This window comes from Rhea pennata, chromosome 16, assembly GCF_028389875.1.
Source record: "Rhea pennata isolate bPtePen1 chromosome 16, bPtePen1.pri, whole genome shotgun sequence".
In the NCBI taxonomy this organism is placed as follows: Eukaryota; Metazoa; Chordata; class Aves; order Rheiformes; family Rheidae; genus Rhea; species Rhea pennata.
Genome location: NC_084678.1, coordinates 1,886,634 through 1,910,021, shown reverse-complemented (window position 1 = coordinate 1,910,021; position 23,388 = coordinate 1,886,634). Strand labels below are relative to the sequence as shown.

Sequence of the window (23,388 nt, the reverse complement as noted above, 5' to 3'; positions counted from 1 at the left end):
CGCCCCCCCGGGCAGCGCACGCGCGCTGTGGGAGCCGCGCGAGGCGGCCGAGGGCCGGAGGGGCGGGGAGCGCGCGCGCGCGGCGGCGGGGGGGGGGGGGAGGGGGAGTGCGCGCGCGCGGCGGCAGTTGGCGGGAGGAGGGAGGGTCGCGGCGGCTGCTGTGCGCGCGCTGCTGTGCGCGCGCTCTGCCGTCGCCTCAGGGCCGCCGCTGCGCGAAGCTAGCCTGGCGGGGGGTGTCGTGAGGCGGGAGGGGGATGCTAGCTGAGGCTGGGGGTGCCGGTGTGTTTGCGTTTGGTTTGGAAGGGGGAAAGGTGGCAAATCTGTGTTTGCCCCTTGGAAGTTCTCTCTCCTGGAAAGCTTGACCCATGAGGGCCAAAGTCTGTCACTGGGCATGGACAGCTGGCCATGACAGCAGCAAGGTTTCCTCGCGCTAGTATTGGGCCGGCTATTCAGGCAGTCCCAAGCAGAAAGCTGTTTCCTTGAGACCCTCACGGACGTGCCAGCACTGAGATTTTTTTGGTGGTAGTAGCAAGAAAACAGGGTAGAGCCCCTCATGCCAGTGTCCCATAGGCCCTGGAGCCAGGCCCTTGTGGCCAGGAATGGTCCTGCCTGCCCCCACTGCCTGCCTTCTGCTGGCATCGGCTTTCATGAGGCTGCAGAGTGAATCAGACCAGCAACCTGACAGAGGTCAAAATAAACTGGTTTGTTTTGCCAGGTTAGGTTTAGTCTGGATCACATCCACATCACCTCACAAATGTTAGGCCTGGTAAGAGGGAGGCTAGCACAGATGTGGGCAAGAGCAGCTGGGGAAGAGTGAGGCTGCTCTTTTCAGCAGCAGTGCTGTCTTAAAGGGCTTAGGGAACTATAATATTCTACTCCCCTCTTTCCCAGCCTATTTATTGGGATGTCAGCTTCTCAAGAGGGCAGTAGCAGCTGCTTTAATGGCCCTGAAACTCCACAGTAGTCCTCAGAATTCTTTCATATGTTCTTAAATGTCAAATCTCATGGGGCCAGTGGAATCACCTACTTGGACTTCCTTCTTTACAGGCATCCCAGATTCTTGTATGTACAGTCAGGGTTTTTTGAGATGTTCTGACTTGCTGCAACTCTTGCAAAATAACTTGAACTGTATCTGACAATGCATTTAGTGAACAAGCTGTTCTAAAATTGTGTTGGATGTTAAACACAGAGAACTGAAGATCTCTGTCAGGGTTGTGCTACATTTCGTTTGGTTCCTGTGACCATACTAGTCTGGGGAGGAGAGTTAAAGCTAGTTGTGTTTCTTTCTATTTGCTTAGCTGTCCTGCATGCATTAGGCTCCAATCAATATTAAATATTGTTTCTAACAGCATTTTTTTTTTGCTTGTGAGAGGGCAAGAGGGGAAAATGCATACATGTTTCTGAGGCCTCATTGCCGTTAAAGAGCTAGAATCATTGAAGGTGATTAAATTCAAGAATTCCCACACTGCTCTGTAATTCCAGAGAAAAGACTCTGTCAGTAGCCGAGCAGTCCCACAATGTTGTGCAGTAGCTTGTTTACCTTAGTAGGTATTCTTTCTGCTCATCTAACCGGGGAGCTATGTCTAATAATTGCACTGGTTGTACCAGTTGCTGGTATCTTACTCAATGATGCACAACAGGATTTCAGCATGGTTTAGTGATAGAAAATTAGCATCTTAAGTAAGACTCCTCTGCCTAACTCTCTTATTTCATTCTCAGTGTAACAGTTAGGCTCTGCCCATGTCAGTCTATATGAGATGAGTTTCAGATTCAAATCTAAAGGAATTTCCTCAGAGCTCTGGCAACTTACTCCCCTGTATGTACACAATCTTTACAGTCCTGCTCAAGTTCCTACCATTCAGCTCTGCTCAATGAGCAGCTCCATGGCTGCAAGTGTCTTACCTTAGTCATGAGTGTTCCTTGTGGAATTGTTCCTGGGCAAGCATTTTTATTTAAACAGGGGCAGCAGGAGGTCCCAGAGGCAGGGCAACAAAGTTCCTCTCATACTGCTGGTGTTTTTTCATTGAAGGACATTAACAATGGTGATAGGAGTACTCACAGCGAGGTGACTGAGCAGGAAAGAAGAATTGCAAAGGAAGATGATAATCATATTGAAGGGTCCTTGGGTTTCAGCTTCAACCCTGTCATCTTTCTGCTTAAACACCAGGCAGCTGGCTGGAGTTTGCCATTGCAAGCAGCTGGAGGGAACAGTTATTAGGGAGGAGATAAGAGGCCACAGAACATGGGCTGAGGAAAAGCATTTTAGAGTTTAACTGAAGGAGAAGTGAAACAGAAAGGGGGAGAGAAACCTCCCCTGGTTGAGGAACAGCAGTGATGGGGCTGGATGGGTATGTACACTCAAGAATGATACAGGATGGACATCAGACATCAGTGCAGGGAGACAGGGATGAGCACAGGATCTGAGTTTGGGGCACAGTAGAGGTATAGGAGGAAGAGTGGGACAAACTGCCGAATGCTGCAAATGACTGAAATTTGTCATTTTTAAAGTATGACAAGGGGTCTTGGACTGCTGTGTGAGAGTGCAAAAAGCTAGTAAAAACAGAATGGAAATGTGACTCTGAAGTGTGTCTACTAACAATATCATCTCCTTGGGAAACTGATGGTGGGAAAAGTCTGGTGACTGCAGGAATGGTTACTTCTTTAATCAGATGACAGGTACCATAAAAATGGTTGTGGTGACAGTCCACAGACCTTTGAAGGGAGGTTGGAGAGGCCTGTCTTTGCTCCTATATTTCTGTTTAGATGGGACTGGTAGATGAAGTAAGAAAGGGCATGGTTTGACAGTACAACTAAGCACACAAGGAGAGGTCCAGTGCTAGTGCTAGCATACATCTAATGAATGCTGAGCTGATGAGCTGGTTCAAAGTGCAAGCCCATCAGAAAATTGTCTTTTTTGTTGCTTTTAGTAGGATTAATTTTCTGTGAGCTTAGCTACCTAAACTAATGCTCCTCAGGATCAGAGGAATGCCTGGAATGTGTAGCATGGGGCGGGAGAACATGAGACTAGACTGACTATTTTAGCAGCAGTCAGCTATTGGATCAGCTTTGCTTTATTGTCAAACTGTGTCAAACTGCCATACAGATTGATGCTGGTATCAGCGGCAGTAGTAGTAATAATGCTGAATGTAACAGTAGTGATCTTCTTGCAGGTAACAAAAAGAAGGTAAGGGGAGAAGCAGTAGCAATGACCTTGAAGCTCTGTCCCCAAACCAGCAAGTACAGGGAACAAACCTCCCCCAGGAGTCTATTTTGAGGGACAAGGATACTGAGGAGAGAGCCTTGCATTAGACTTTGGTATAAGCGCACATTCTCGTTACTACTTTAAGTGCCTTCTGTGGGCCACTCATAAGGTATATATTACCAGTTTCCCTTTGTGGTGCCCTGCAGGAAGCAGGTGATTAAGCCTGGATGGTGTGAGTCCCCAGCTCAGTGGGTTGAGATTCAAACTTCAGGTTCCTGAAAAGTTCCCAGTGGAGGTGCAGACCCTTAGAGATTTCACATATATAGAGCATGGAAATTTATGCTGTCAGCTTTTTATTGGAAAATAATAAATATTTTCTGTAGGTATGTCTTGTCCCATTGTCTATTTTTATCGTTTTCCTTCAAAGCAACCACTTCTTCATATCCTGAATTCTCTCAACTTGCACACATGCACACACAGAGACACCCTGTGTCATTCCGTGCACACAGATTGGAGACCCTAGCTTGCCTGATGAGGAAATGAGAAAAACAACATAAGAACTGCAACAGAGCAGTCTGAAAGGTGGATGAGAGTAGTTCGTAAACCCTGTGGCCCTAGGCTCTGAACCACAGCCAGAGTAGCTGACACCTATTTTGGGTTCCAGTCGGAGTTTAACATTGGCTCTGCGGAAGTGTCAAGTTTTCTAGAGTACATTTGGTCTAGCTCAAGGCTCTTGAGGTGGTTGGCAAGGCTTCATCTTGACAAGTCAACTAATGTGCAGTATAGGAAGGGTGGCATAGTTCTAGCCCATTAGTGAAAGCCTCAGCTCAGTAAACATCCAAACATAAAGAGTGAGTATGAACAGTGGCAACCAGGCTTGAAAAAACTCAGAGAAGAAAAATTCCACATCCACCCATTGTCCATGTGTGTGAAAACAGAATAAGGATCTGCTTTTAACAGAGAATGGAGACAATCGGGGTTGTAATCTGGAATACAGAGGCAGGAGGGAGCTGGCAATGAAAGGCTTGGAGTAAAAGCGCGTAGAGAAATTGTTTAGTGTTCAGATAATAACAAAGCGGAGTGAATTGACAAAACTGAGCCCTTTAAAACAACTGAAAGATCCAAGTTATGGCCAGCACTTTTTTTAAAACATTTTTGATCCAGTTTAGCCTAAGTAAGCCAGCATAGGAATTGATCTTATTCTTGCAGCTGTTTTGATCCAGTTTTAGGTGACTTACTAATTTCATTGTTTGTTGGGATCATAGCCACATTTATTGGCAGATAGTATATTTGCAGAATGTATAAGGCAAGAAGAGCTGTAAGGCAAGCAGAGTGGAGTATTATCAACTGTGAGACTTGACCAACTGATAATTGAATATTTATCAGGATAGGAACTGACTTGCTGGCTTCATGAACTGCTAATTAGTGATAGAAAGAAAGTGCCACAAGAAAAACTGGGAGAGAGGTGGAGGCCTCCAGCATGATAATTGCAATGGTCATTTTTGATGTGAAAGATTCGAATTAAAATTCTTTGATCTTAACCAGATAAGGTAAATCCTGAATACAGAGTGTTAGCATTGCACAGAAGTATTCTGCCCAAGGGTACAGTCTGTTCTGTATTAGGAGAATGGGACAAAAGCTCTATATTTTGCCCAATAATATCATTCTGGACTCAGAATGCCACCCTATAAACCCCAAGCATTTACCTTCCCCCAGAACTTCAGTTTTGAAAAGCTGAAAAACTGTTTTGTCCCAATATTCCAGGCCAGTTATGATGCCTAGATGATTTATTACTTTTAGAATGTTTGCCCTCATTTGGATGTTCTAGGATGTTCCTTTTCACATAGAAAAGCAGACTTACCATTTTTATATAGACATATATATTTTTTGTCTTTAAAAAGTATCTGTACAGGTTTATTAACCTTTTTGAAATATTCTGAATATTTGCAGTGCTGTGACAACTTCTTGTATTTTTCTCAGTCACCTGAGGAGTCAAAATCAACCTAAAGAGGCAACTAGTAGCCCAGCATCTGCTAGGGAGAGTTCCTTCTTTCTTAAATATACTTCAGACTGGAGCAAAAGTATAGATCTCTTAATCTCAGTCATTTCTCTGCACAGTCTAAGGTTCCCTCCTAGGTGCAAAATTTAAAATTAAATTCATATTCTATCTTAACCCCCTGCTCCTGCTTCCAGAAAATAAAAGCCAAAGGAAATCTCATGCTCGTGGGGAAATGGGATCTCTCCATTTTACCTAAGATAAGAGAGTGTGGAGTACTCCAGATAACAAAAGGGAAAATAGTTCATATGGGTATTCCAGGGCACTCTGGAGATCATGATAAAGAGAAACCCAAAACTCAGTTCAGGTCCAGCAGGTCTTATTAACTCTGGTTCAGTGCCAATACTGCAAGACTGCCAGCTGGCCCCTGCAGCTGTTTGAGTGTCTTTGCAGCATACTTTTCCAGTGCTCCAGGTTCTGAAAGGGCCTTGTATGTACCAATGGAGCCAATGCAGGTCTGGCACTACATCCTGTCTAATGCACCCTTATAGGACTTTGAGCATCGATCAGAGATAACAGGCCCTTGGAGGCTTGCTAGATGCAGACTGACTTCTCCTAGATTTTGGTTGGATGTCTCTGCACAGCCCTTCCCAGAACTCCCAGTTCCAGAAATGCAGTGAGGGGCCATCTGACTCTGCATGGGGAAACCCAGGTTCTGATGGATTTCTAGCTTAGGCTCTGGGCTGAAGGAAAACGGCATTTCTAAGACTGAGCTGGTAATTTATAAGTAATTTGTTATAGCTTCTTCATTTTTGTAAAATCTTTCTCCTTTGCGTCCTGTGTAGATCTGGACATTTTCAGACCAAGTCTGCTGTTAGGGCAACAATTACAAACTGAAGAAGGGCTTTTAATGGAAGCTAATTATATCATGACCAACTTAAAGATGCTTAGTGCTCTCCATAAGATTGAATATGCAGTTTGGGATGCCTGTGAGTACGTTTGTTAAGGCTACTTCCCAGGCTAAATGCTATTTAAAAAATAAAAATACGAAAAATAGAATTTTTCAATAAAAATACAATCCTTACAATGCACTACAGTACTTGCAAAGTTTGGCAAGTATGAGGACAAAATCCTTGGCTTGGAATTCCTTGGCTAGGGGTGCACAGTGGTCTTTGCTCTGGTCTCCAGAAGGGAGTTACTGCTCTCCTGCATCTATGCAGTATGAGACAAAGCAGACATGAAGCAGAATAGACTCCTCACTGCTGCACTTCACTGAGTTTGGTGAAGCCTAGCAAGCAAAACCTGAACTCCATGACTGAACTTTTCAGGGGAAGTAGGACCTGATTACTTTTTCCAAGCTTATATATCCTAGTGGCTGCTGCTACTGTTAAATATGATAAACTCCTGTTTGTTCACTTTAGCTTGCCATCAGTTCTCACTGTTTGCTGGGGCAAGCCCAGGACGTTTCCCTCCCCACCTGTCAAGCTTGGAGTGTGCTTTGGCATGCTGCCATTGCAGAGTCTCAACGACTTGAGCAGACAGCTTCAGAAACAAGACATCCCAGTACTTAAGCAGCCTCTACTTCATGAGCTTTTTTTCCCATCTATGTGCTTTCCGAAGAAGAAAGTGTTTGCTGGTCAGAGAGGTTTTCCACTTGCGCCTCCTTCAGCTTTCCATTACCACTAAGAGGTTATGTGGGGTGCAGTGCTTTACACTGTACTGTACTATATGCAGAGGTGTTCAGACTTAATTTATTCCCTTCTCCTGGATAAAGATTATTGCAGCTGTGTGTTTTGGAAAACTATCAATGAAGGGAGTTCAGCTCATACAACACACTTTCAATAGGGCACTGTACTCTATATTTCCAGGTTCTGTTTTAATTACACTTGCATATTACCTTGGAGGAAGCTGAAATCTGGAAAATGTTTTCTCATATACCATGTCTTAAACCTTCCTGACCTTCTGTTTTATACCAAGTACATTTATGTCTATGATCAAAAGCATATAATATGGGGCAAGATTTAGCTACCCAGGATCATCTATCAGGGACACCCCGTCAATCCCTCTGCAGCAGAGATGGTTTCACTGAGAAATGTCCCTTCCATCCCTCACCTTCCAGCAGCAATTCCCTCTTCGTTCCCTTCATATGGCTCCTAACAAGAGCAACAGGAGTTGGCCACATGCTGTATATTTGGGCCTTCCCCTGTGGTATTGAGGGGCTCCTGCTTCTCCAAAGAATACTTGAAGGACAAAGCAACATATGGACTATGCAGTGGCAGCATATACCAGATATCCTGATAAATACAAGCAAAAAATTCAAAAAGCCCCTAATGTTTTCCTCCTGGGGACCCTCACTTAGAGAAGGTGTGTCCAGCACTGCACTCCCACAGCTGGTCTGAGGCTGGGGAGCAGGAGCAGCACACACATTCTCATGGGCGTCACACCACTCCCGTGGGACATAAGAAAGCGTGCAGTGCCTTCGAGCGCTTTGGTATTGTCTGCATTGGAGACCACAGCACAAAAAGCAGCCTGATGTCCAGAGCTGATACCTCCTCAAGACACCTGCCGCTCTGCAAGAAGAGCAGGGCACCAGTGAGAGCTGACGCATGCCATGTACCCTCTGGCTGGGAACAAGCAGTTATGAGCAGATATCAGAGGTCTCCTACTAACTCACAGCAAGAGGTGCTAACCTCCTTAAGCTATAGGAAAGCATATGCATTTCAGGGCTGGCAGCATAACAGAATCCTTATGAATCAGGCATCTGCTCCAGAGCAGCTTTCAAGTGACCTCTAACTCCATGCCAAAGAGAGCACATCTTGATCTTCACGTCCTTGCAGTGTCTTGAGAATGTCCCAAGAGCAAGAGGTGTAGCTAATGTATTTGAGCAGCAGAGAGTCTGTTAGTCCTGTGCCCAGCACTTGTTCAAAATTCAGAAAGTACGGATGGCTGTCAGCATCTTTCTTTTATCCCTTCTTGAAGAGTTGACTCCTCCAGGAAGCACAGTTCACTCTGAGCAAGCACTCCAGCTTGCTAGTAGGTCTATTCCTGAATCTAGCACCAATAAGGCTCATGAGGTTGTGCCTTTATTTGTATCAATGTCTCACCCTAAAAAACAAGGTAACTTTTACTTCATATTGATTAGCAGGAATTAAATTGATCTTGTCAAATAGGAATTCTTTGATGAGGCTAAGTTGCTTTTTAACTCAGTTGAAAACAAGGATTTTCAACAGTCTGAAGAAAAACTACATGAAGAAGAGAATCTGGTAAAAAGGTACACAGTAAAACTGGTTTCATTTGGTGCATTGTGTGTTTGGGAGAACCTTGCTCCTTGTTCACCTTCTTAGTCCTCACCACTTCACCTTCTTGCCCCAGTCACCTCTAGGCTAAAGAGACCCAGTCTATCTGATTACTCTCTTACAGAAGCCTTTTCATACTTTCAGTTGTTCCTATTGCCCTTTTGGAGCTCTACTGTATCACACAGTATTTAAGAGCCATGTAAATCACTGGAGTGCCTACATATTGTTTTCTCATTTGGTCTCTATTTCTCTCCCAGTCACTCCTAATGTTGTGTTTGCTATCTCAATTGCAGTAGAAATTCAGCTGACATTTTCAGAGACTCAGAATCCCTAAGTAAAATTTTCTACCTATGCTGTGCAGCTCATTGGGTATCTTAAGTGTTCTTCCTGCCCTTATAACCTATGAATTATGCTACCATCCTTCAATCACATTATAAGATTCAATCAGTATCAGCAATCCCATAAGTTGCTTATAATTGCTCGGGTCATCACAGTGACCCTTTTTAGTACTGAATCAACTTCCTTTTCTCCAGAGCTTCCCAAACTTCTGGAATTTCCGCAGTATTCCAGGATGTATTAAAAATCAGTAGGTTTACTGGTGCAGGTTAAATGTTTTAAAACACAGACAACTCCAGCACATGCTCCTCATCACTTTCTTATCTTACTGGCATGGGGAATATTTCATTACTGTTGCAAGAAGTAAATTATTTCGTATGGCTTTTCCTCTTACCAGAAACATTACAACTGATTGAGAGCTCCACTGTATTTATATTTTGATATAAATAGCAGCTTATTTTTGTAAGTACTCAAATGAATCAGGCTGTTTTTAGAGTTTCTATGCTTTTGAAAGATATAGCTAGTCACTTAAATTTTCTGGAACTCGATCATTAATCACACTACATTGTTCCTTGGGGAAAAAAAATAAAGTCATCAACAAACTTGTCTCATTTCTGTAATATTTTTGCATATAGCTGAAACTCATCTTCCATCACCAGCCCACACCAAGAAGGTTTAAATGCTAGCATGGACACCATGAAGTCAAGATCCTTGGACTGTAGTCAGTAGGTGGTCAAGCAAACATCTCAGCCATGATCAAGCCTGGGTACAAAACTATAGTTCAGGGATCTATAAACTTACTATGTCTATGTGCCACCACTGTGGCAGTGGCAGCTCCTTATGAACATATTCTTGTGTTGGAGTAACTGGATGGATGCCCAGAACACAAGTATTAGCTGTGCTGCCACCAGTCACCCAAGTCCTTTCTTCCTCCCCTCTCTCCTTCCCCAAACTTGCTATTTCTTGCCTATAGGACTCATCCAGTAGCTGTTTTCAAAATGTACTTCCAATGCCAGGCTTTCTGCAATAAAACTCTTTAAGGATTAAGGACTCAGAAGTTAAAGAACTGAGTTGAATGTAGCCGCATTTAGTATAAGTGTTCTCTCTGTGTGATCTAGATCAGAAATTTTGGTTAGATCACCTATTCTGTAAAGGGTCCTCTCCCTGCAAGGTGTGCTGGAGTAGACATCTGTCAGCCCTCCTTCATTCTGCTTTGCCTCCTTTGCATTCACCTCCTGTTCTGCTTCATATTTTAGGGCTCAGGCAGGACATAAACTTCCCAAATAGGAGCCCACATGCAACTATGCCATGGAAGACGTGGAGGGTTCCCCAATCCCAGTGTCTTCAGTGAGGTATAAGTGTGACAGGGGAGAGACCTGGATTTGAGCCATCGACTCCCTGAGCAAGTGGAAAAAAATGAGGACTGATAAGTTTAACAGGAGCCCCTTCACGTTTTTTTTTAGTAAGACCCTCTGTTTCCTGCAGCTGAATCCCAAAAAGGACAGAAGGTCCAATCTGCACGTTACTGTCCCGTCAGCCCCCTGCTCAACTCACAAACACTTTGATTCTCTCTTCCAAAGTTTGCCTCTCCCCTCTGACGGTCTGGGAAGCCTAGGCACTCACTTTAGTGCTCCAAATGAGCCTGCTGTAGCTAAGGGCTGTTGCAAAAAGCCAAAGTTAGCTGCTGGAAGTAACTGTCTAGAGCTGCACTCTCGGCCCTTTTAACTCAGGCTCTACATGGTCTAGACAAGAGACAGACTGCCTGCCTGTCTGCAGCCCAGCAGTGAAACTCATGACCCATCTGAAGATCCTATAAATGAAAGTTCCTCATCATCCAGTCTCAGTTTTCTCAGTTGTGGGGCTCTGGATCTCCTCCAACAGCACACATGGCCACAGTCAGCATTTGTACTAAAGCTACTGGCTGTTTCTGGCTGTTCAGTGCCACTCTCAGGAGCTGTTTTTCTTTAACTGCAGCCTGCTCTTGCTCTAAACCTTCACCCACTCCCAGGCAAGAGATCTGAGTAAAGCCCTGAAAGCTGCTAGCATAGGAAGGATGGAGAAGTGAAAACAAGAGTTATTCACACCAAGCCCTCTAAAGAAGTATTTTTACTGGTAGGCATGCAAACATGTTATGTTCCCAGCAGGAGTATGCTTACCCCACCCATCTTGTTCCATTTGAGGGTATATTTGTTCTACAGTTGCTCTGGCGTTCAGTCCATCTTATTATGCACTCCATCACCCAGCTCTCAGTCCCTCCCATCCTCCACTGCTCTGAGATTGCCTGTCTGCCTCTCTCTGAAAGCCAATTATTCCAGAGTCCTTTCTGCCTAGGCAGGAGGCATGTTCCCTCCAGGGTTTCTGTAGAACACCTCCTCCCAGCTCGCCCATCAGCATTTTATCCTCTCTAGCTGGGTTCCTGTAATCTGATCACTAACATTCTGAGTTAATGACTTCTTTGCCATCTAAAGTTTATGAGTTTGATTTTGCCCTTGCAGAGGAGAGATCCTGTGAAGATCTACTCTCCCTTCTCTAAGCCTGTGGAGGATCTAAGTTGTGCTTCTCTTTCAGCACTTCTGGAGGGATATTAATATTTTGAAGTTCTCTGCACAAGCAAAATTAAATGTGCCTGGTTTTATCAATAAAAGGCTTATTTCTGACTTTATGCCGTGATAAATGGCATCTTGTCAAAAACAGGCAGACATTAAATGAGTGTGTAGAAGCTTTACACTAAATATAATGACATTTCTCTGATGGTACAATGGGCACAACCTAGATTCCTGATGGCAAAGAGACTCTAAGAGAAACCCAGCAAACAGGACATTTCCTGTACCCTAACAGATAGTCAGCCAATTAATTACCATTATCATTTAACAGAGCGATTTTTCTTGACTGCTGTACTCCTCAAAATGACACCAAGGAAAACTGAATCCATTTGTGTTGGTTCAGCTAGCCTAATCATTGCAGAAAATCAAAACTAGTTCTGCAATACTCCATTCTGACCCAGTCCACTGCAAAACGGGGACATCGGCAAACTCAGGATGACAGAATAAATGGACTATTCTAAGAACGGTATTTCCTGTACTGTATTTACTGTTTTTTCAAAAGAAGTTAAGATTTCTTTCTTTATTAAATTTGTTGAGAAGCAATGAAAACTGGTGCAATTTTATTTTTAAATATCATTTTACTACCCAACAGCAACAGTAAATTCATAAAATAACACGTGATTGACCAAGACTATGGAGTAAAAAAAATTGTTTGCTTTGTACATTCTTATTAGTCTTGGCTAAGATGTTATAAAAGCAGTATCTTTTAACACCTTTTATTATACAAGGGTCAAGGGGTTTTTATGTTTCTTAAAGACAGCTTCAAATAGCCCACATAGCGGGTTACTGCATCTTTCATATGGCTGCTGTATAAACACGCACATTTTACACAGGAAATGACATAACCATGTAAAAGTGTACATGGAGTTTAGGCACATATTCAAACACTAATGGGAATGCATTGTTTTAAATGGCATACTTTTATGTTTACCTATTCAGCTTAGTACCATATTTTAGCCAAATACAACAAAAATTAGCCACACATACCTGTCTTATAGTGTACTGTTTATTTGAAATTTGGACCTTCACAAAGACTCTCATGGGACAGATAATGACCCTAAAAAGTAAATACAAATGAGGCATTCTCAGTGAGAGAGTGAAACCTGCCATCATAAAGGTGGAAAGCTGAACTTTTAACCTGTATTGCTTTACAGCTCAGGTTTCTGTGTGTTTCTACCATCCAGTTGCTAACACCAATTCACCCATGGGAAGAAAGCCATAACAATAATTCAGGGTGTCTATCTTTGCACATTGTATAATGACCATACTAAAGAAAGCAGTGCCAAACTCAAGTAGTTCCAAGGCTCTCTGTTTCTTTCCATTTTCTTCGCTATGTGTCAGTCCCAGAATGCGCCCTATCCCTGAACCTCTGTTTTCAGAAAGGAATGAGGGCTGAATGAAGTCCACTTGGGTTGTACTTTTGTGCTTTTCTCTGATAATGAGTATTTGTAATGACCACCTTCCACGTATCTTGGAAATCGTGGATACATGTTTCTGTTCTAACTCTGTATAACTCAAATTTCCATGTAAAAGCTTGACAAGATTTGTAAAGGCTTTGTGAGTAGATATTGAACAAAAAAGAAAAAAAAAAAACAAAAAAAACCACAGAATTCAGAAAAAGAAATCGACAGCTCACCATGGCAGCATCTTCTTATAGCTGTTGAATTTTTGGATAAATTAGAATAGTAGAAAATGCTTCACAATGGTAGTAAAAGAGTTCAGTCCCTCTAACACTGTAGACTTAAGTAATCGTAACCATTCGGTAGGCATCTGCTAATTAATTACAGACACCGAAGTCTGCTCCAGGTGATCCCAATGGCTCAAACAGTATGTCAATAAATCATCTATAGAGTAGTATACTTTTATACCATGAGGAAAATTAGTCAGTGCTCAATAGACCAGTCTTGAATAAAATAACATTAAACTGGAATTCCCAGAGTTATCAAACAATATCAGTAATGCAAATGCAAAAGGATGCTCTGGACATCACAACAAGCAATATTAGAAACCAAGGATATTCAGTTTGAGAGTTAAATGTGAAAAAAATGACCTTAATCTTGTTGTCTAGGATGCCTGCCATTATAAGCTCATCACTTTGAGCTGGAACAAACTTGATGAGCACTAGGGCTCTCCCTTTCAGTTGTCACTATGTCTAAGCTGGCAGACAGCAAAGTGGATGTTAGGTTACCCCAAATTTGAACACTCAGCCTGAAATCGCTTCTGTCTAGGCCAAACCTGCTCTCTGGTCATTTTGATGTGGTAATTATCCATTTTAGTCTTTGTAGTTTCAAATTTGTTTAAACTCATATTAAAAATGGTTTTTTTTCTTTTTCCTTCAAGTTTTTAATACTATCTAGCTAAATTTTGGGTATTAACACAGTATCCAAAGAGTGCTTCTGGAGATCTTAGTATGTATGTATTTCTTCTAATTTTTCATAAGTTCATACTGTTTGTTTGCAAAATAGCAAAATTACAAAATTTTAGCATTTTTTTCCATTTAGATGCTGATGCATACTCCATTTGCACATCATTATCTTATTTTATTAATGTATTGAAAAACCCACACAAAGACAAGAAACAAGAACGTCAGAGCGATACCGACTACATGATACCTTCAGGGGTTTTACAACTTCTGTCACAGCCTGCCTCACCAAGATCCTTAGGCTGATCTGCAGCCCTGCAGCCTGAAGTGTCTGGCTATTCCTCCTCAGGCTTCCAAACCACATTGTGCATCATCTGTAACGTGAATGTTACTGTCACACCTTCATCCAGAACTATCACCGCATCCATGGATCCAGCTGCAACTGAAGCAAACTGCCTTTTAGAAAGGTGGTGCTTAGCTGTAATCCCAGCAGTTAACTATTTTGTTTTAAGACAACTTAGATACACTTCTTTTGGAAACAATCATCGTCTTGAAAAGAGAATCATTGATAATGACATTTTTGTTCCAATTAAAAACAGTAGAAGGCTACAGCCATTTTGAAGGAAGGTCATTCTCAATGGAGTTCTCTGTAATAGGGCATTTTTATTCAGCCTTTGACAAAGGCTGTTATTTTCTTTTTATGTTAAAGTAGATCTTCAACTTTAGCTTATCTATAAAAAGTAGCTAGTATTTTGGAAGCGTTAGATGTACTACAGTATAATCATATGCAAAGAGACAAGCCATCACTGGCTAATCATTTTGCAATTACTTCATTCTGTCAGCTTCCAGTGGCAAATTAATGAGCAGGTTTACTTGCAAATTTTTTGAAACTGAAAATATCATGCAAAGAGCAAGGCATGGAGTTATAAGACAAATGCAATGCACTCCATTGAAACCCTAGATCTCTAAAACTGCTCTAGATCTTCTCAGACTGCTAGTTGCAAGTCCAGAAGAACTGTGCATCATGTACCTTGGCAGCCGGCATTTCTTTGTGGAAAGGCAGGGCCTAGTAAAGTCTTTTAAACTGCAGATTTCATACCCCAGCCCTGTGTCTTCCTAAGAATACTTACTCCTCTCAGCATGTTCCCCAAGTATTCTCCAAGACCAACCCTTTCTCACTACTGCTTGGCAATCTGCTGGCAATCTGCTTCTTAATTTGGTTTTATTGGTAACAGTATGATTGCAGAGGCTGCGTTAGAGTAATTACAGAGATAATTGATTAGGGGGAGTAGAAGTTGGAGCATAAAAGTATTTCCATACCAAGCTGAGTCACCAGCTTTACCTGAATTCTCACACCTTTCCTTTCCATCTGAGTGTCCCTTTCTAAAATCTGGACTAAGAAACACGTAAATCCAGTAGAAGAGAGAATCTCTGCTTTAGCAAAGGATGTGGAAGACATTCCGATTTTCCTAACTATAGCTTCAAAGACTCACTAACAATAGCCTTCTGCAGCCTCAGCTGCAGGGGAAAAGCTGGTGTGAGAAGGTGTTCTGGCTGGAAGAGCCAGCCTCTACATGGGCTCAGCTGTATGGGGATTCCTATAGTCCAAGACAAGTCAGAGCAGGACCTAAGTGGCTAATATTGTTTCATGGTAATTAAGTAGTACATGGCTTTACCATCCACTTTCAAACAACATAGGATAGCAAAAAAGGGAAAGGAAAAGGAAAAGAAAAGGAAAAGGAAAAGAAAAAAAGAAAAAGAAAGAAAAAGAAAAAGAAAAAGAAAAAGAAAAAGAAAAAGAAAAAGAAAAAGAAAAAGAAAAAGAAAAAGAAAAAGAAAAAAAAGAAAAAGATGGTAGGGCCATATTTCCCAGACTGCCACTCCAATAAAATCCTCAAAAACATTGGTATATCATTAATGATATCCATCCTAGAGAGCTGAGCAGCAGTTTCCTCATAGATCAAGAGCTGTGAAGCACACAGTAGTCTTTAGGTTCATGCTGTAAACAGTGAGATGATAGATTCAGTGATAAGAATGCAAAGGTTCTGTTTTATCAGATAGTGAATTGGAAGGTCACAGCAGTGGATGGATCTAGATAGGCAATATTTGTTACAGCACATTTTGAACTTCCCACCCTAAGCCCAGTGAGAAATGTGCTTGTGCTGTCAATAAACTGCTCAGCGCAGCTGGGTCTGTCCTACATGAGAAGAGGTTTCACTGGGAGAGTCCAAACATGCATATGCATGGGGAACAGTATTCATTCACACAAGGAAGAAAGGAGACAACTCTTTCTCATAGGGTAGCAGTGGTCAGTGCTAGAGAAAGTAGCCTTAGAGGCTGCAAGTCAGTCACCTGGAAAACGCACAGAGGAAAGAAAAGAAATACTGGAGCAGAATGGGCAAAAAAGCGTCTGAAACATCCTGTTGGCTCCGGACTTATCTTGTTTTCCCTACTAGCGTAACATCAGTAAAATATGTCTCTATAAGCTTATGATAAAGCACAATGTTAGAAGCTCCTTGTTGTTTGAAAATCTTTGAAATGTCTGCCACCAGTAAGACTGGCTGGTGGTAAGTATTCAGTGCAGGGGACAGTAACCGTTAGTCTTGGTCTAAGACTCAGTTGGGGCGAGAAGACCAAGATCTGGGAAGCATACATGCTGAGAATCCAGAAAGGAGACAGCAGTCCGAGGGTCAACCCTGCTCCACAAGCTAGATCCATAAGATGCCAGAATTTCTTATGTGCATATGACAGAGCAGCTTCAAGTGTCCATTGTTTTAAATGCATATTGACCTACTATTTAGTGATTCTTCCTCCTCTCAAGTACAGCATTCTCACCTACCTCATTTTATGTTATCATCTGACTTTGGCTGAGTAATAGCCTTTTCTGCAGGTGCAAATCACGATACAGAACTATTAACAAAGAGGTCACACATATGTTTCCTGCAGTGCTTTTTCTGTATCACTTGGCTTTCGGTTATGGTACATGACATGTCCACCTACCCAGGGGAACCCAATGCAACTGGCAACAAGCCCACTTAACCGTTCTTTTAAAACGAGTTAAAGGCTCTGCAGCCCAGAGAGCGCAGGAAGATGGGCAGCAGCATTGTTTATCTGCGGCTATTGCCCAGTCGTTTAGGACTGTTTGCCCCTCATGTGAGCTAGAACACAGGCAGTCTGAGATCAGCGCTTGTGGGCTTCAGGGTGCAGGGGCCATATTCAGCTACCTGTTACTACCTGCATCAGGGATGCTGTGCAGAGCGGAGTTCAACCCCAGGAAATCGTGTGACCTGCTGGTTTAAATAGTGATGAATCAAAGATAGTAAATCATGGCATTTGTATGTTTGACTACTAATAAGCTATTTCAATCATTTTTGGCAGTTGTTATGGCCCTTCTGATCGCTCTATAGTTGAACCTCTAGCACCTAGTTTTGTAGATAGAAACATACAAAGAGTAATCCCAGAATAAATTTATAATCCAAACATATCATGAATAGAAAAAGAGGCTTCATAAACATACAATCTTTGCAGGGTGAAATAAAATGATACCAGAGCTCCTTTGCAATCATAACTCAGTCTTGCCCCAGATGCAAAGCAATGGTGTCATTCCACACCAGATCAAACCACGTCATGTTTTCAAATCTTTCTTCCAATGTTTTCATCATCTCTGTGGCAGCAGAGTTAGAGGCAAACAAAGTACACGGACATATTATCCATGCCACTAGCATTCTGCTGCACTGAAAAGTCCCTTTCATTTCTATTTATTGTACAAAAACATTCAAAGCAAATTCTTAACAGCATTATAATTATGCAGAGTTGGATAGCTAGACACAATGTAGCACTGTGTCAATAATTTATTACATCTTACGCTGTAATTTAACACTTACTATGAACATTTGAGAGCAACTTGAACCTTATACAGAGTAATATAACTTGGTACATAATAATGAAAAGGTGGATACTTAAGAAAGATATGTGGCTTGGAGGAAAACATGCATGGAAACAAATACCTATCTCCATGTACAACTTAAACTAAATCAGAATATTATATTTAATTACTCCTTTTTGTATATGTATAGTTTCCATAGCTAATCAGAAAGAAATCATATTACAGTGTAACTATTTACACCAAGCTCAGAGCACATCAGAACCCAACCTCCTCTTCTAGACATCAAGGCTCTTTTCTAACATTGCGTAGTGGACAATGCACATGGGACTCAGACATAAATTCAGTCTCAAGAACACTGTTAAAGAGTTAAACAGATCATATCCACAGTTCACTGATACCATTTTTACCAGCTGCCTCTGGGATAGAAGCAGGTGATCTAGCAGTGTGGGGGTCTAATCTCCTCCGTCATGGACTCTAGCTACAGCCAGTCTTGTGTTGCTATCAGATTCTGTATACAAGGCCCTATATTGGGCTGCATGACAGCAGCCAAATACTGCTGAAATATACCCACAGTGAAGAAACATGCAGAAGCACTGGTTTTACTGCTACATCTTTGTAAACATACTCATCCTAGAGGTAAGAAGTTTAGTTAACCTTGTTTGAGGAGAGGTTATGCACAGTTTGTCATAAAAACTTTCAAAACATATTCATGCGAGCAACTGTTCTGCTACCTACAACCGCACGACTCTACTACCATGTCCTCATATTGCTTGTAGACTACGTTGTTTGCAGAGTCAATGAAAAGGATGCTAATGGGACTCAGCCTGGTGGGGACACAGCAAGTTGGGGGTGTAGATTCTGGGTCCATTGAGTTCATTAAAGTTTGGATAACTGCGTGATTGGTTGGCTCCAGATGGGATCGAAGGGGGAATTCACAAAGCCCTTCGCAGTGATATGCTTCATATTCTAGAGGGGCTATTATCCAGTCATCCCAGCCCATATCCTTAAAATTCACATGCAGGGCTTTTCTGTTACACCTTGCCTTCAGATTCTTGCTAGGCCTCTTCCCTTGCCGTGTTGCTAGAGGAGCTCTTCTCTTCCGCCTCTGATTGAATAAGTATTCATAAACAGTTTTGTCATCTTGGCCTGATCTAGCTTTGATTTCGTTGAAGAATAAGTCTCTTTTTTTTGTCCTCCCAAATACCAAGAAAAGAGCCTTTTCATTGACCTGTCTTCCTGTTCTGTTAAATCCCACACTCCTCAGATCAACAGCTCTCCCTCTGTCAAAAGTTTCCAGTTCAAAACACAAGTTAACCAAGTTTTTAAAGTTCCTAAAAAGTTTCCAGATGTCAAACACTTCCCATTTTGGTGTATCTGTGATACTGACAGTACGAGAATCCAGGAGCGTAGCTGCTTGTCTGTTTGTGGAGCAACTAAATAATTTCACTTGGGAAGTTTTTCCAGAAGAATGAGACTTCCAGGCATCAGAAGGCTTTTTCCTTAATATTCGAAGCTCTGCTCCCAGCAAGCCATCTTTTTCTAATGCACTGATGTCAAAAATATATTTTTGTTTTCTTATGGTTGGCGCTCGCTCATCTAAAAAAAAACACACACATTTTTAAAAGCATATCAAGCACAGATCAATACTGGTTATTCAGTTCTTCATGGTATTCCTGAAGTTTGTTCATAAGCCTAGAAGATCTTTTAATTAACCCACTCATCTGAAAGAATATTTGTTCTCTAAGGGATCAGCTCTGAGCAGGGACCCAGAAGAACTCAGTGACTCAACAGGGAAATGAGATTCTGAGTTTGCCTTGTAGAAATGTAATTTCTTTCACTTTCTAGCTTCAAAGTAGCAATTAGCCAAATGGAAAATAGTCCTTTTTCAGGGCTGAGCACTCACAGGGTCTATTCACCACTTATATCCTACTTAAATTACTGGAATGGGATTTCAGTGGTGCCCAGGTCCCATGCTGGCTCCAAACACAAGCAAATTTACCCTTAGACAATACAACAGTGAATTAGTCTTTTAAACCCAACATCCCCCAGGAACTGCCAGACACAAGGATAATTGCCGTATTAACTTAACTCCACATGATTCACAACTTTGTCAAATTGGGCAGAAAAACATACCTCCCCTTAACGTGATGTTACATTTGCTTGGTTAAGCTCAGGAGCTGCACTAATGAGGAATATGGCTGAGGCTACGTTTTATCGACGTGTTACGTTAACAGTGCCTTGCAGTGGCAAGCCAAGGACCTGAACTGGAACACAGCACTTGTGAGCAGCATATCATCCCTACCCAGAAGCCAAGCTATTCTTAATTAAACGGAAAAGGAATCACCTACTCTTCCTGAGTCTTCTATCATTCCCTTGTTAGCAATACCTTGTGTTGCTTCCTGAAGTCCATGACAAAACTCTTACTAACATCACTGGAAGCAGCATGGGGCTAACTGTCCAACCTAAGTGATAAGGTGAACATCTTTTTTTTGGAGCCAGGTTGTTTTTCATGTGATAGCATATGCTAGTCTAAGTTTTCAAAAATGTTTGGAACCAGGATGTTGAAATTGCAAATTCTGAAGCTCCAGAAATTATTTACTCTACGTAGCCTGGGCTTGTGAGCTTCTGTGCTTAGGAGGCTAGTGGTACCTAAAAGGATTTACTGAAAGCTAGCACAGATACATCTATACTATGCTATAACGGCTCCTGGGACTATACTGTAGTTGGTCACAGCTCTACCTTGAACAAAACAGGCTGGCCCTTTGGTAATGAAACTTGCAGATTTTTCACAGAATACTAACACTGTTAGCCACATTCATAGCATATTGTGTCGTTTAATTTATGACAAGATCCAACATTACAATTTCCAGGAGTTAGTTATGCAAAGAACATAAGACCAGATTTTAAAAGGTTTTTAAACACCTAAAGATGCAGAGACTGATGGATTTTCAACAATGAACTTCTTTAAGCATTTTAAACGTTTTCTATCTGTCTCTAAATGTTTTGTTTGGCTGCCAAACCACCATTTAGTTCTGATTCTAGATGAATTTCTGAGATAAGGTATGAGGGCAAAGACTGCAGCAAAGTTGTGTGGTTTCATTTACATTAAAAAGAGCTATTTGACTTTAAAAATGTATGATTATTTTCTGATAACGTTCTCTAAATGTATAAACATGCACAGATGCATACACGTCCCTCTCTGTCTCTTCCCCTGTCCTTACATACATGCACACACACACATGCTGGAGCTACTTTCTTACCTTGTCCTTTGTCTATAAAGCTGGTTATTGTATTGGCAAGTCCAGCCTCCAGTTTTACACTTCCATTAACACCTTTTCTTTCTGCATCTGAGAGAGTCCTGTACAAAGAGAGCATGTATTCATGTGGCGTTATAGGGGGATGTCTGAAAGTTTCCTTAGTTTCCCTTTGGGTTACAGGCTCTTTAGTCTTTTTGGTTTTGTAAGAACCAGTATCAGCATTGCTTGTGCCAGTTTTTTTCAAAGACGCTTTGCTGCTAAGATTTTGAACCTTTGGAGTCACTGTCCTTACTCCAGAAGGTCTGCCTGGGAGATGTCCTACCTTTGCCTCCGTGGTTGCTGTTCTTGAGAGAACCTTCTTTGATTCATCATTCTTGGCCAGGAGAGCTCCAGCCTGAACAGCACTGCTTTTAGTCCTAGCCTTTGAAGTCCCAGTACTATATCCATGGTTTCCAGTCCGCAGCGTACCTGTTCTTGCTGAGGGATTCCTCTCTTTTCCTTCTGCTTTTAACAAACCTAGTTTAGATCCTGGATTACTCTGGCCTGCTTCAGAATTACTCAGCACTCCAGGAACTAGATCCAGAGACAGCCAAGTCAAATGCCAAAGCAGTAAAGTGAGAAAATGCAGGATTTTCATCCTCTGGTCTTCCTCTGAATGCCACTAAAGAGAAAATCAGAAAAGGTTCCTCTAGTTTGGCAGAAGAAAACATGAAAGAAATTAAAAACCAAAGTCAGCAAAAATGGTTTTCTTTTGAGATTAAAACATTTCAAATCTCTTTGTTTAATACTTGTATCCAGTCCCATAGTGGAAATGCTCATGTATTCAGATATGATCTCCCCTGACTTCAGTTAGCAGCTATAAAGAACTGGTTCTTGAAAAGGGAAAGTTTACCACCTCGTTTTCTTCTGTAAAACTGACTGAAAACTTGAAGGAGTCCTGTTTAAATCTGAAGGCTTTTTTTTTTTTTTTTCCAAGAAGGAAGAATGGCGTAATGCTGCCTCTGTGTTAAAAGGTTTTTTTAAAGTTTTGAATCCTTTCCAGTGAAAATATTTCACACACAGAGACCTGCAGGTGCTCAGAAATCTTTTACAAACCTGAACTCAGGAATTGGAAACGGAATTCCAACAAACCTATTTAATTACTCTCTGATGTCATGCTGTCTAAACTAATTTAACTGCGATATATTTCTTTAAAAAAATCTTCTTTACCCTTTTCATTAGCATGAGTCATACTCTGCCTCATGTGAAATAACTCCACAGGCTCAAAACTCCAGAGGATGCTTTTTCAAGTGGCAATACAACCTCTACCTTAGCCTTTGATGAACTTCACGTTTAAATGGGACAAACTGCAAGATCAACAACTGGGACCTGTCATTGAGTTCACTGGAATAAATACATTAAAATAGCAAAATGTCACTGGTTTGGTGCTGAAGGGAGTAACCTTTTTCCTGAGGACTGCAACCACAGCTTCGCTCTGTCCTCCAGCAACCCAGGGATGTCGCCAATAATGCAAACGCTTGACAAAGGTCTCATTTAGTATAAACGCGCCGCCGCCGCCGCTGCAATCAGTGTAGTTTCGGGTATTTATTGCTGCTACGCCTTAAAAACTACCTGCAAGCGCCGCTAGAGCGGCAGTTTCTGGCGGCGGCGGCGCGGGCTGGGCGGGCGGCGGCCCCCGGGCGGCGGCGGCCCCCGGGCGGCGGCGGCCCCCGGGCGGCGGCGGCCCCCGGGCGGCGGCGGCCCCCGGGCGGCGGCGGCAGCAGCGGGCGGGCGCCGCGCGGCGCAGCAGCGGGCGGGCCCCGCGCGGCGCAGCAGCGCCCCCTGCCGGGCGGCCGCGCGCGGCCTCGGGCACCCCGCGGAGGCGGACGCGGTGCGGAGGCGCCGGGAGGACTCGCGCGGCCTGGCCGTGGCTCCCCCCCTGCTCTGGGGAACGCAGCGCTGGGCTGGCGGAGCCGGGATTGATGGGAGCTTTCTGTGGGCTATGCCCGGTCCTCCTCCACCAGGGGTTTCTATTCCGAGGCAAAAAGATACGGCACTTTGTAGCTTTTTGTGCATGCCCTAGCAGACTGCATCGCAGCTAGTATCAGAAACACCAGATGACTCTTACAGGTAGCACCCCACAATCTTGTAGCCCTGAGGAGCTCACAGTGCTTCACCTCCTTTTAGCAGATAAACTGAAGCATAGAAAGTTCAGTGATTTCATAGATGTCACACACAAGGTAGATAGGAAAAAGACACCTGAGATTGGGCTACTTGCCCTCCCAGAGAAGTCGGTTGTAGTTTGATGCTCCTCATGAAAATAAAAGCTTTTCGCTCAATTACTTCTGGTGAACCCCTTTCCCAGCAGTCCTCCAGGTTCCTCTCTCATTCCCATGGCTGTCCCAACCACAGCATCCTTTTCTCCTCTCCCCCCCCCCCCCCATCACCTATGTGGCTCATGTCAGGCTCTG

General features: G+C 42.7%; 1 protein-coding gene across 1 annotated transcript; it reads right to left on the bottom strand.

Moving 5' to 3' along the window:
• Window positions 1–18,408: 18,408 nt before the first annotated feature.
• GDF5 (growth differentiation factor 5) lies at window positions 18,409–21,575 on the bottom strand. The gene is made up of 2 exons (XM_062589318.1): window positions 20,942–21,575; window positions 18,409–19,277 (listed from the first exon to the last, which is right to left on the bottom strand). The coding sequence occupies exons 1-2, from the start codon at window positions 21,573–21,575 to the stop codon at window positions 18,409–18,411; spliced, it is 1,503 nt and encodes a 500-aa protein (XP_062445302.1).
• Window positions 21,576–23,388: the final 1,813 nt, after the last annotated feature.